Genomic DNA, 13,915 nt, shown 5'->3' with positions numbered 1-13,915 from the left:
GGGAAAAGATGAGACTGATGCGTTTTAGAGGGCAGAGTGAAGATGATGTTTTTTTTCTGGGAACTGGAGGAAAGCACACCAGGACTTCCCCAAGGCAAGAGGCTCGTCCTTCTCCCGTTTTTGCCTGCTGGAAACCCTGTCTGAGATCTCATCCTTAATATATTGCCAGATCACCACTAAATTTTCTAATGAGCCAGATCTCTCAGAGCCGATGTTTATAGAAAAAGTGTAGGAATGCTTCTCCCCTCTTTTCTCCATATTTCTGTAGAAATAATTTCCATGTGTACTTTTACACACACCCAGACAGCACTGGCAGCTGGATCACTGTTTTAGAAAGTTTATCTGATCTGCAATAATTTCTAAAAACACAAAACCCTCCAGTGGAATATAGCGAAACCGACCGTATTGATGATCGCTCCAGCAGAGTATTTTAGTGTTTGCAAAGGGATTTGACTTCGGGGAAACGCTCTTCACCCTTCGCACAGCGGGCTCTCTCCCTTCTCCCTGCCGCACGAGAGTTATTTTCCTGATCCTTTACCCTAAGCTCCTTTGCTTTTTTTAGGCAACTTCCAGATATCTGATACAGTCTATAATGAGGAATTAGGTTCCATTACACGAAGGCTTAACCTTCTCGAAAAGCATTCAGCGCTTGCCAGGAGTCATCAATATTTAACAGCTGTTGTTATTATGAAATACTTCATAGGGTAGCGCGGCTCGTCTGCTCGCACGCAAGGGTTTGAACGGCGGCCAGGCGCCTGTCAGAGCCGCCGGGAGATTGACAGCCGGCCCGGCTTGCGTGACAGCGGGGCCGGGGTTACTCAGCACTCTGCCTCCTCCGCAGCGGGCACTCCTCCTCCCCCTCGCTGCCTCCAGAAGGGCTCCTCCGGACGCCGTGAGACACGGGCCGGGGCGCAGGGGGGTCAGCCGGCCCCGGGGAGAGGAGCGCAGCCCGGCCCCGGCATCGCTTTGATGCCCCTCTCGCACCGGGGGAGAATGGATGAGGCTCGCTGGGAAAGGGGAGCGGTGGCTCTGGAAGGAAGAAAGAGCGGATGGGATCTGGAAAGCCGAAGGGTTCGGTCTGTACCTTAAATAAATGTCATGCTGTACTCGAGAAACTTCAAAGGGAAGTCAGATTTCAAAGCATCTCTTAAGAAGAAGCAGACTGAGAAAACCGCTAAGTTGGGAAGAAAAACCCTGCATTGCTGCTAGCGCAATTTCATCTGGTGCTCTGGTAGCCTCCGCAACAGGACCAAGCACCATACAGCTTTTATTCAGCTTTTATGCATTTTGGTGCTGATTTCTTTCCCAAAGCATTTGTGCTACCTGTGTGTTGTGGCCTTTCAGAGTGCAAACATCCCTTCCATGTTGTTTGGCAATGCATAACAACTGTTGTGCTGTTGTATTTTTTAATTTCAGTGTTCATCTAATGACCCCCATCCTAATTGTCACTCGGTGTTCTCTGTAACACAGCCAGAGGAAACAGACCATTTCAGTTCATGGCTCTAGGTTTGTTAAGCAGAATTGCTCATACTGAGTGTTTCCGAGTCAATTTGTTTTGTTTTCTTAGTATTCAGAGTAACACGCATAGCTGATCCTTCCTGCAGCTAGAAGGTCCAGGAAGAGAGACCCTGCACTCACTTCCTTTCGAGTAACAGTTACCAAACCTAAGATTTGCATGCTTATTAAAGCACTGCCTCTGAACCTGCAGTCTGGATTCAAGTATTTTCATCCACCTGTTTTAAGAAAAGATTTATCAACTGGGCATCACTGGAGAGAAACAGCAGTCCTTGTAGGAGTGCTTGAAACTGATTCAGCAGCCTGAAGCTGCAGAAGACTCTATGGTCCCCTTCCTACGTCCCAGATGGACCCAGGCAAGGTGTCCAGTTCAGAAGCAGCATCCCTTCACTGCTCATTTCTTGCCTGTGCTGTTGCTTGATGCAGAGGCCTGGGGCAGCTGGGGTACAGTTTGCCCCCATGTTAGTCTATTACACAACCTAACTTTGCAGCTAATTTTGCTAATTATTTTCTGAAGAATGAAGGTTGTGCTTATGCAGGAACAAGGTACAGAAACACTCTGGAGAATGTAATCCCATAGGTTTAAAAAGTATGGTTTTATGAGACTCCTGAAATCTCCACTCCTTTGAACTAAAGAGTATCCCACAATAAATAAATGTTCTGTTATTTCTGGGGGAAAGGGAACGGCTGGTTTCATAATGCTTCTATAGGCTGTGTTAGGCAGCCTTTCTCTTCTTTACAATACTCCAGATTTTGTTTTCAAGCCAAGGTGTTTGCAAATGCAGATAGCAATGCTCAAATCAGAACGGGAGGCTTAAAAGAGGTTTCAGATTTTTACATTGTTCTGGGCAGAGACAGTGCAGCTGTGAAAGGCTCAACAGCACTATCTGAGATGATCCCATATTCATTTAGCCAATCTAATCGTCTCCTCTGTGGACTTTTTTGCTCCATCAATTGTCAATTCTATCTCTACTCTTTTTTAGGTTTCCATTCCTTTCACTGCTTTCATGTTAGAAATTGAAATAATATCCTCAGATCTTTGACCTGTCTTCCAGGAAACTGGAATTTTATTTAATTTTTTTCCCCTCCTCTTCTTCCTAGACCCCTTTCCCCTCACCCTGTATATTTCCACAGGGTTATCCTTTGTAGGACCCAGCATTTCCAGACTTGTTGGCTTTTAATATTGCATGGGATTGCACCATGAACACTCGATCGCATGATCTTGCAAAACTGTCAGCCCTGGTACATGTATCTCTGGTATTTATCATTCTATGGTATCAATATGCTCATTCATCTTCTTTGGCAGAACAGCTCCATCTTCTGTTTTATTTCTTGTTCTGGAAGTGCAGGCTCGATACATGGTACTCAGAAAACAGTCTCTGGTGTTACCACTTCCTATCTCTCTGGTTTGCTGGTTTTGAACCTGGTAGATGAGCACTCTGTGCTGACTGTCAAGAGGGTTGCCTCTCGCATAGAAAGTAGTCCAAAGCTCCATAAAGCTAAAACTCTCAATTTTTTAATTTTATTTTTTTTACAGACAGCAGCATTCATTAGACTGCCTGCAGTCTCAGCTTTTCTCTTGCTCCATTCTTGATACATGGGAACTCCAGCAGCCTGTTTCCCCCTCAGGTCACTGAGTCATCCTTTGCTGTTTTTTATTTTTCAGTTTTCTGCAATTTGCTCCTCCCTGCCCACCAGAGACAGTACTCCTGCATTCTTCAGGCTCTCATTTATTTTCATCATCATAGGCTTCTCTGGTGCTCCAGAGGGACAGCACTTTATGAGATGTCTAAGCTTGATCACAGCTGTCTTGGCATCAGGGTCTTTTCTATCAAGCCACCCATCATAACCAATACTTGCTGTCCTGTTCTCTCTCATGATTCTTGGTGGTGACAGGGGTATTGTTAGACTGTTCTGTTTTCTTTTCCCTGTTTTTCTGCCTAGTCAGATAACATCTTGCAAGTTTCCCTCATCTGCCTGTCATGTCTTGGTTTTCCTCCTCCTCCTCCTCCTCCTCCTCCTCATTTCTTTCAGGATCTGTGTGATTTTCTGCCTGTCTTGCTCTGCTTTCTCCAGGTTACAAGCTATCACCAGAACCTCTCTTCTGAGGTGTCACTGCAGTATCAGCCCAGCCGTGGGTAGATTAATCCATGGTGAATTAATCAATATTTCCAGTGCGGGGAGGCAGAAGGAGAGCGAGCAGTGACTGACAGCTCTGCTGCCTCGGGTGCAGGGAGCAAACATTCCCATCTCGGAGGAGCATTTGCCTCTTGGAGCAATGGGGTTATTTGTCTGTCTTTGATGGTGCAGTGGGTCTCCTTGCAGTCAGGGCAGTGAGAAGGGCAGGCTATGAAATGGATGTGTGTGGCCTAACATATGGGTAACTCTAACTGGCAAAATAACATTAAAATACTTTCCGTTTGGAGATGGAATTTATAGTAGCCAGACGAGTTGCAGAACAAACATCTCTTGTGCTTCTGCTGCTGTGTTTGTATGAGCCTGAAGGCTAACAAGCAGGCAGGGAGCTCTGGCCCACTCAGTTGGATAAAATAATAGTTTCCACTAATGATGAAGTTCGAACAGATGGAATTTTCACAGCACCAAAAGAGCGCATCAAAGAAATAAACCTTCGTTTCCTCTCACCCCTCCCTGTCTGTCCTTTAACCTGAGCAGAGACCACAAACCACCATGTCAGTAATTATAAAAACGTTTTTTCTGAGGAGGGAAGCTCTGGAAGAGGCCATTGGAATAGGGCTTGGGCTTTTAAAAATTGTTGTCACAAGGTATTTAAAAGACGTGTGGATGTGGCACTTTAGGGACATGGTTTCGTCGCAGACTTGGCAGTGCTGGGTTTGTGGTTGGACTTGATGATCTTAAGGGACTTTTCAACCTAAATGAGCCTATGATTCTATGTCTGTTCTTATAGACAGGCTTAGCAGAAGGTCTAGCTGATCTGGGGGAAAAAAGCAACCATTTCCTATCAACTTTAGAGGTACACCAAAATAAAAAAAAATGCAGATTTAAGAATCTGTATATTCTATTCACAGCAGCCTAACTTACAAGTCCGAAATCTCAAAATTGTTTTGGCTGGAAAATATGGGTAGGGATCTGTTTAAAGCAGCTTGGGATTTTCCTGATGTGTTTTCCCATGCCCAGGGGAGGGATTTATTACATCTAATTATACATTTGAGATAATTGCTTTGGGGTAATGACCGACATTATCACTTTCAGCAAATATTTACAATGTAAGCTAAAAACCATCACAAGTATTCAGTTGGTGTGGTTCTGAGTTTCCATCGTTTATTGTAAAATGCTGATGTATCCTGCAACAGTCCCTTACTAGGCTGTTAAATTGATAAGGAGCTCTTGCACGGGCTCAGGACCTTTAGAGGCTTGCTCTTTCTCTCTTCTTCTTATTCTGGTTTGGTACAAACTATTCCTGCCATCTAAACCCTTTCTTGGGGGGGAGGTTTTTTTGGTGGGTTGAGGGTTTTTTGAGTTTTTTTTTTTTTTGTTTTGGGGATTTTTTTGGTGTGAGTTTGGCTTTTTTTTCAGAGGGGTGTTTTTTTGTTTTATCAACCATCTCTGGCTGTGGCTATTCCCAGTCCCCTTTGGCTGGAAGGGAGAATGTGTATCAAACGTCCCAGATAGTATCACTGGGATACTCTCCTCTCTCATTCTCTCAGTGAAAAGGAATAAAACCATAAAACTGGATTTCTGTTTGCTGCCAGAATATTTGTATGACCCTTCTCTGGAAGTAGGAGTGAAGCTGACTTAATTTTTACTGACCAAGTGATAAAGACAGATTCCTGTTGTACTCCCCAGATGATGCTGAAGCCCAATTGTCATGTGATGCCAATCTTTGCAGAAATTTTTTTATTATCTCCAGAAAAGGGATTTTATTTCAGTGACTTTTCTGTAGGATATACTGACTGGAAGAATTTGAGCATTCAAAGATATTTGAGATCAAGCAATGAGAAGGAAGAGCACTCACCAGCTGAGTTTCCCATGAAAGTTTAATCAGGAATAAGCTTTTTTCCCTATTATTAGGAAAAATAGATGGAATTTTAATCTATAATGAGAACTATTCATGAATTTCATGGAGTAAATGACCTGCTAAAAACAAACTTTAAAACTCTTTGTAAAAATTAAACAGTTTAAGAGCATTCCCTCGAATCTTACAGTCAGGCTGAAACGTGTAGAAATGAACAGGGTAAATTGAGAACAAAAATAATCTGATGTCAAGGAGGTCAGTGCAGAAAATAAGAAACTTATTCACTCCCTTTTCTTCTGAGCTATATAGACATTTCTCTGTATTGTCATAATACATATTTTTATAAACAAAACAACTTGCTAACTTTCTTTTGTTTCTTTCCTGTGGGTTTTGGTTGTTGCTTTATGTAGAGTAGACTAATGGAAAAAATATGTTCAATAAAAAATGTGATAGATATTTCATACAAAAAACATCTGGAATGCAAAATATGGATCTATCTCCAGCACAAGGAGAAAAAAAAGAAAAGAAAGTTGTCAGTAACCGAGATCCAGACCACAAAGACAGTAACCACCAATTAAATTCAATGCATGTTAAATGTCTAAACAAGAATTTTAGTTGTGACCTTAATCGTTATGATTTCTAAATTGATGATAACTCTTTCCAACAGCCATTCAAGAAAAGCACTTTAAGAAGCAAGTTGGCCAAACGATAAAAGAAGACAATATATCTAACAAGACTGCTGTTCAAGAAGGTGGACTTCTACTAGAAGTGAGTGAAAAAATGCTGGTTTTTTTTCTGGCCGTAATTTATACAGTCTGATGATATATTTAGGGTGATGATTTCTGGCAGCTTTGAACAAACAATCAGTCTTGGTGGGAGTCTTTCAAGAAGCACACTCGTGAATTCTTCTTTCAGGAGCAAGACTGGCAGTTGTGACAGTCACATTCAGTGTCCATTTGGGCAATTGCACCTTGCACCCTTGCTCACATCCTTGAAATTGCCAGTGAACTCCAGCAGGCCAGTCCACAGTTCTTTTTCACTTTTAGGTTTATTTTACTTGGCCCATATTTTGAGGATGTCAACATGAGCTTTCCTGGTTTCTGATGTGAGCTGAGAATATTCTAGGATATTTTAGTTTATCCTGCTTCCTCAAATCTGTGCTCTGCACACACACCATGTCAGCAAAAGTTATCCTTTCCATGTATTTTTATCCGCTTTAGCTGACTTTATATTGGCAGAGCAGCATACAGGGGCCATGCTGTTACTGAGAATTGGACCCATTAATTTTAAGGAAGAATTAATACTGCTGTGAACTACTGAACCAGCTAGAGCCCAGTGGTCCATCCCAGATACATCTGCATTACAAACACATGATGTAATAATGCTTTTTACACTCTGAGGTCCTTGGAAATTCCTATGTGATTAAGATTACATATGTACAGTTGTTTTGGATAGGATAATGTTCATGGTATAAAAATTGTGTTTTAATTACAGCCCTGAGAGGCATGTAAATTAAATAGTAGCCTCCAGCAAATAATTGCTGAATACTATTAAATTAAAACACATTTTGCCCTGAGACCCAATACCATAAGTTATTCAAGTCTATGGAATGGAAACTGGCACTCTACTTTCCTTCCTCTCAATATTTCAGAAGATTTTAATTTTAGATTTCAAAGCAAGTAACACGGAGGCATCTGATTAGTTACTACTACTGCCAAAACAAGATATTTGGCTGTTAGGTGTTATTTTGCAGCCATTTCCATTCTCAATAAATAGGAAATATGGGGTGTACAATAAATGATAAATATAGTGAGTATATAAATTTTAACGAGGGTCTCCTATATTTAGTCTGTGTATACATTGCACGCCCACAAGTTATTAAGCATCCTCAAACAGTAGACTGACTGCTGTGAGTACATGGAGAGAATGCTGGCACACAATTTGGGGCAGGTTACAAGAGACTCCTATAGATAAATATTCTCTGCTTACTGCAGGGTATGCAGGAGTCACATTCCCTCTGAATACAGGGGAGATATTTTATCCTGGATCATACTTAAAGTGGATCATTAACTGGATGATTAAGTGCATTTTAATATGAATGTACTTGCCAGGCTTCATTTATGGGCACGTCTGACCTAGAATAAGAGGGTGAGTTTTCCTTAGGGCTTGTTGGGAATGTTCTCTGAGGGCTGAATTTGGCTCTGATCCTCATTCAGTGGTTATGGCACATGAAGAAAAGTGTTGTTTTATGTTGTTCAACCAAATTCACCATGTTGGTTACTAAGAACTGTGGGATTTTAAATAAATATCACATTTCTGATTCCTTCCAAGAAGAAGCAAACCATAGTTGCTGTTCTGTGTATATTGACTTGTGAATCTGACCACTTTATTTGCTCTCAAAACATATTTTTCAGCTGTTAAAAGCCACTTTCTGTGTCATGACAACACCTTGCACTGTGCAACCTCTCCTAGATGTTTTGTATAATAAAAGCCAGAACAACCTGAATCACCAAAATATGTGTGAATAATACTATTTCTGAGAGCAATATTAATGGAAAATCAAGAATAATTGCTTTTATTTTTTTCCTAGTGGGTATAGTCACTCTGCTTTATGTATGGAGAGAAATATGGGATAACAAGAACTTAATTACTGGTAAATAGTGTATCTGGGACTCTTGAGTCTTGGAACAATGCAGTATTTCCCCTTTCAGCTTGAAAGAAAACAATGGAATTAGGCTGTCTTCAAAATATGTTTAAAATGTTTTTTATTTCTAAAGACTTCTGCCACAACATGTGTTTTTTATTTAAGATTTTATGGAGATTTTTTACAGCTATAATCAAATAGCTTTCATCAGCAATAATGGAATAAACAATGATACCAGTTTATCAAAGACTTTTTAGTGGAGCACAGCAGGTATCTAAATAAATAATTTCTTTTGGTGCTTTAAGATAATTTCTTCTGGATAAGAGAGACTTTGCTTGCCATCTTTGTTTCCCTTTGAAGGGAAGACAGACAAGGCTCTAAGACCCAAAGTCTAATTTTATGAAGGTTTTTTTCAAAAATATGTCTCATTCTCGCAATCTTTACTGTCCTTTGAGACTTCACATTCCAACAGTTTGACTGCAGTAAAGGTTTTGAACTTTGCATTTTCAAAATACTTTCCAAGACAGGTGGTTTTGCAGCCCTTGTGCCCCATGCCTTCTGGCAGAAAAGGGCCACATTCAGTTTCTGAAGCCTGTTAGGGAATACTTAAGGAACACTGGGCCAAACCCATAACCAGAAAAAGGGGAAAATAAGTTGTATTGGCAATCAACAAATCCAGATAGAATTTACGGGGTGATGGGGTGGAGAAACACAATAAAATGGTGACTTGGAGAAATAATGAATCACTGGTGGGTGTCTAGGCAATAGCCTTGATTGCAGGATTCATCTCATGGCTGTTAGCCACCTCCTGCTCTTCCCCCCAGCTATTCTGTGCTCGTAATCTGAAATCCAGACTCAGAGTCTACACTGTGGGGCAGGTAATTTCCCATCCCAAATGGCTGTGTAACTGTCATGTTTATCCTGTTACTGATCACTGGAAGAATTAAATGCCTGCTGTTGAGAGGGAGGCTCTACATGGACTTGCTTTCATAATGACACATAATCAGGCATCACCCCATCATCACCTCCAGCACTGCTCCTTGAGTAACCAGCACTTGTGCACTAAGCAGCACCCTGCTAAAATTGTCACTTGGGCTTTATTGACCACTTCACAGTTGCTCCTGCAGTTTTTCTGCTTGTCATGGAGGAATAATTGATGTTCAAATTTCTGTCTCAACCCTTGCTGCTAAGGAGGTGCATTCATGGACTTTATTTTCTTCTTTGTTATGTCTGTGGGTCTTCTACTATGCTCTTGTAGGCTGAAGCATAGGGTTTATGACATCTCTATCTCCAGATGTAGTGGACATAATTCTTTTCAGGTGTGAAAATAGTGTTTTATAACCAAAATGTCACAATAAATATAAAGAAATACGGACAATGCAGGCAGCTCCTGAACAGATGCTAGTGGAGTAAGGCTGCCTGGTTCTATCGTGCTCCCTTCTCACTGATGAATATTGATAAAGGCCAGACATGGCCTTTTTTGTCATTTCCATGCTCGCTGGCAGCTCAGACTCTTTCAGAGAAGATCTATGTTGCTTTTCAGGATGTTCCAAGCCACACTTTTGCACAGTTCAGGATCAGATTTCCATGAGTCTTCTACTGTTAATGCTTCAGGGCACAGGAATCACTTTTTTGTGGTCTTATCTCAAGTTTTTCTTTATGGCTGCATTGAAGATGCCAGTATAAGACTGTCCTGATATTCCTACACTGACACTGTACATTCCATTTAATACCTCTATCAAGGACCCGGATAAGGGGATCAAGGAAGCTCTTAGTCACTCTCACAAGACACAAAGTTGGATGGGAATGTTGGCCTGCTTGAGGGCAGGAAGGTTTTGCAGAGGGATCTGGAGAGGCTTACTACTTATTTAAATTTTTAGACAGAAACGCTGCAGTGCTTGGCATCTTAAATATCTTAAAATCACAGTCACATGATCCTTTACTTTAAAAATAAATAAATTACTGACACCTTCGAAACCAAGAAAGCTAGGTTTGATGGTGCAACCATTATAATTCTCCACTTATAATTAATAATCCTACCTTCATTACATTAGCTACTTAAACAGATGAAGTTGGGTTTTTCAACCTGAGCTTCCATGTTTTATAGTGATGCTTTTGTTCCACCAAAGCATGCAGATGAATTTTGCTGATTTGAGTTGTAAGTAGCAAAACTAGTGAGGTACTTCAGGTTATTTAGCTTCTGAACCAGCAGCATTTGTGCTTGGAAATGACTGCTGGTTGAAAGCCACAGCACATGTATTGCACACAACAAGCACTTTGTCACCCAGGCAAGTCCTTTATAATTTATTTCTTAACTCCATACCACAGGTTTGGAAATTCTAACTTGCTTCTAACTTGGTAGCTCCCACCAAAGTCAATGAGGTATGTTTTTTTTTGACAGCTTTGATACCAAATAGACCCTAAGTCTTCTTAATCAGAACCAATGAAAGTCAGACTTTAAATGCAAGCCAATGATTTAGGATTTGACACAATGTAAGTTTGAAGCATATAATTTAATATTATATTGCTACCTTAGAAAGGGATGCAAATAATAATCTTCCTGGGAGTTACTTTGGAGAGGTAAATGTGCACATTTTGGCACCGAAATGTATCTCTCAGTGGCCTCTACTAACAGCTTGAACTGGAGTTCAAGTTTCATTCTGAGGGAGTTGGAAAATGATACATTAGAAAACATCCTATTGGTGCTGTTCTTCACTCTGCATAAGGAAATAACATAGGAAACCCTTTTCCCACTTGGTTTCCTGTCATTTTTTAGAACTTGTTAGTGTAATTCCACTTCCTCCTTCCAAACTGATTTATGTAATCAGTTCTTGATAAAACTGTGCTCTTGAAAAAGGTACTCCAGTTTGAATTTCAGTCTGAGAGAAAGAGATTTTTCCTCTTCCTGTTATTTTTTAATTTAAACTTGAAAAGGCAAATTGCATGTCCAACATAATGCATGGAGATTATATGGATCTACGACCATGGCATAAACTTTAGGAATCAAAAACTGGTTGAAAGAGACATTTTTAGTTTATTCTGGTCTGAAATTCCTTTTCAGCTTCCAATAGTACTGACACTCTCCTAGCACAGTCCTTCTAAAGTAAATCCTGATAGATGATGATACAGTGCTTCATTTTCTTAATCTACTGTTTAAAATCGGACCATCAAAATACAAAATTCTCATAGAAAGACTCATAGTCTTAATGCTTTTTTTTTCAGTTAATACAACTTCTTGAAGTTACCCAAACAACGCTTTTGCTTTCCTTTGTTTTCAAACATGAACCTTCTCCCAGTAATTTAGATGACATGATTTAAGCTGACATTAGTCACTTGGGATGACTTACAGAGAATTTATCCATTAAAAAACCCCATAAATGGGGTTAGGAGTGCCGTTTTATCACATGCGTACATTCACTTTTTTCTTGCCAGGCATAGGCAAAACACAAAGGAACATTTCAGAGGCCCTGGTCCCTTTTTTTCTTTCTTTTCAAATAGGCATATTTCTAAAATCCAGACTTGAAATTTGGCATGGCCACAGCTCTGTGCAAAAAACATCCTTTCTCTTGCCCTTTAAACAAATAACTAATGTTCTCTCTTATTCCTTTCTTCTTTTATTTTTCCCCCCTTCTTCTCCAACAAATTTGGATAGAAAAGCCATGACCGCTAAATTCCTTTTGCTCTTTCCTCCAGTCCTTAGTGCTACTGTTACGACTGCAGCAATCGTGATGCAGTTTCTGAAATACAGGAGGTGGCACCATCCAGCTTGACAGGGGGACAGAGAAAAACAAAAACACGTTATCCCCTCCCTTCAGATTTTCAGCCTGACTATGAGAAAAGTGATAGAAGATGGATTTTGATGGGCAAAACTGTGTGGAAATAATGAACAAAATGGTAACCACAATTGCCAGCACACATAGCCTCTGAGAAGCTTGACTTTTGCCAGGACTTTTGCAATAGTTTTATGGAGGGATTTGAAGAGGAAAAATAGGTACTTGTGTAGAAGCTTGTGTGGAGCCTTTTTGTGAAAGGGAAAATGCCAGTAAGTGCTTCTTTTCAGGTTTTGTGACGTGTTGGGCTGATGAGGGTTACTATTTGCTTCTCCAACACAAAATTACAGATTATAATTGAGAGGGAGCAAACTGGGAGTGGATTGGAAAATCAGGGCCAGGAGCCTATGTTTGTTCAGAGTGACAGAGCAGGAGGAAAAGCACAGGTGTGTGGTGAGGACAGACAGGTATCATCCTCTGGTTGGTGCTGGCATCAGGAAAAAAAGTGTCTTCCATTTGTCAGGAGACAGGCAAACCTGCCGTCATATGAGGAGGGCGAGCTGAGAAACTGCAGTTGTAGCAGTGAACAGAGCAGCTGTCCATCCACAGTGCTAAGGTGAAGAATCAATTTTGGGCACAGATGCAGCTCTGAATTCAGGCTGCTGCTGCTGTCTGCAGACTGTTCATCACAGCCAACTCCACCCCAGCTCACTTTTCACAACCGCTTCCTCTGTTTCTGCTCAGGCTATTTCGGTGCCTCTTGGAGACAGTCCAGTGGCCACATAACTTCCTCCTCAACAAAACATATTCTCCCATTTCAGCTCTGTTAGGTTTTTTTTCCTCTCACTGACTTCAGAGCTAATCCTTGACAACTATTTCCATCGGTCAATAGGTTTGGTATCTGTATCTGAGGCCTGCATCATACAGATGCACCAGGACTTAGTCTGCTACTAGAGCTGACTTCCTGCATTCAGGCAACAAAGGCATTCATAACACAACATTCATTTCATACCAATTTCTGCATTTGCGGAAACATTTTTGAAAAGTCATAGTCATGTATTGCAGAAAAACCCCCAACAACCCAAAACATAGAAGAAATAGAAATGCACTTTGAATAATTGCAATTCTACATTGTTTAACTTGTCTTCAACTGGTTGAAGAGAAATTATGAGTGAGAAGCCTAAACTGCATTCACAGATGACACTTGCTTTCAGTATATTCCTCATTCTCATTTCAGAAAAGCTCATGAGCTGCAGCCTTGCTATCTTCTCAATAAGATGAAGTGATGAGCAAAAAAGCAGCTCCAGGATAGACTGTCCCGTCTTGAGAACTTTTGCAAATTTGCTGTGATTTTGTTTTGGAGGTTTTGAAAAAAACCTCTACATATTTTACGAGAAATATTGAATACATTCCACTTTCACTTTTTGCCTGCCTTAGTTAATAAAACTTAAATTCTCAAACCGAAGCAGGGGCTTGCAGAAGAGACTCGGGGAAGGATTCATTTAGTCTATAATGCAGCTTAAGATCTGGAGTCATTGGTGCTGGTTAGAGGAGTCGTCTCTAACTTTCAATCCTTATCCCTCTCCAGATGATCCACTGTCATCCACTTGATATCTTGATTAGAGAAAGCACTGCCTGCCTCTCTGGGCCAGCACAATGTCTATATAGCAGGATTCACCCCTCCTGTCAGAATGGGATAGGCTGTGTTTGATACAGGATACTTATAGGATACAAAACATGCATAAAATGATTATCTGCAAAGTAAAACTGTTCCCAGAGTCAATTTCAGGAATGCCATTCTCCCTGAAAATTCTACTGATCTGAAAGAGTGTTTTAAAAGGCTGGTTTAGCATATATTATCGTACAGAATGTGAAATACATATTGTTTGGCTCTTCTCCCCACCCCCTGAAATAGTTTCATGTTAGAAAATGTGATATATAGTGCTAAATACACAGAAAAAGAGTGCTCTGAAATTAGGACATAACATTCTG

At 40.6% G+C, this 13,915-nt stretch overlaps 1 protein-coding gene across 1 annotated transcript in view; it reads left to right on the top strand.

The window, feature by feature from the left end:
- The window catches only part of AHRR (aryl hydrocarbon receptor repressor), an 84,464-nt gene that overhangs the window by 48,948 nt on the left and 21,601 nt on the right, over positions 1 to 13,915 (top strand). Inside the window, exon 4 of the mRNA XM_014875174.2 lies at positions 6,177 to 6,277. Coding sequence (XP_014730660.1) covers positions 6,177 to 6,277 — 101 coding nt within the window. The remainder of the gene's footprint in view (positions 1 to 6,176; positions 6,278 to 13,915) is intronic.

The sequence above is a fragment of the Sturnus vulgaris genome, chromosome 1 (assembly GCF_052056855.1).
Source record: "Sturnus vulgaris isolate bStuVul1 chromosome 1, bStuVul1.hap1, whole genome shotgun sequence".
Classification (NCBI taxonomy): domain Eukaryota; kingdom Metazoa; phylum Chordata; class Aves; order Passeriformes; family Sturnidae; genus Sturnus; species Sturnus vulgaris.
Note: the sequence above shows the minus strand (reverse complement) of the source record. Positions and strands in the feature narration are given on the sequence as shown.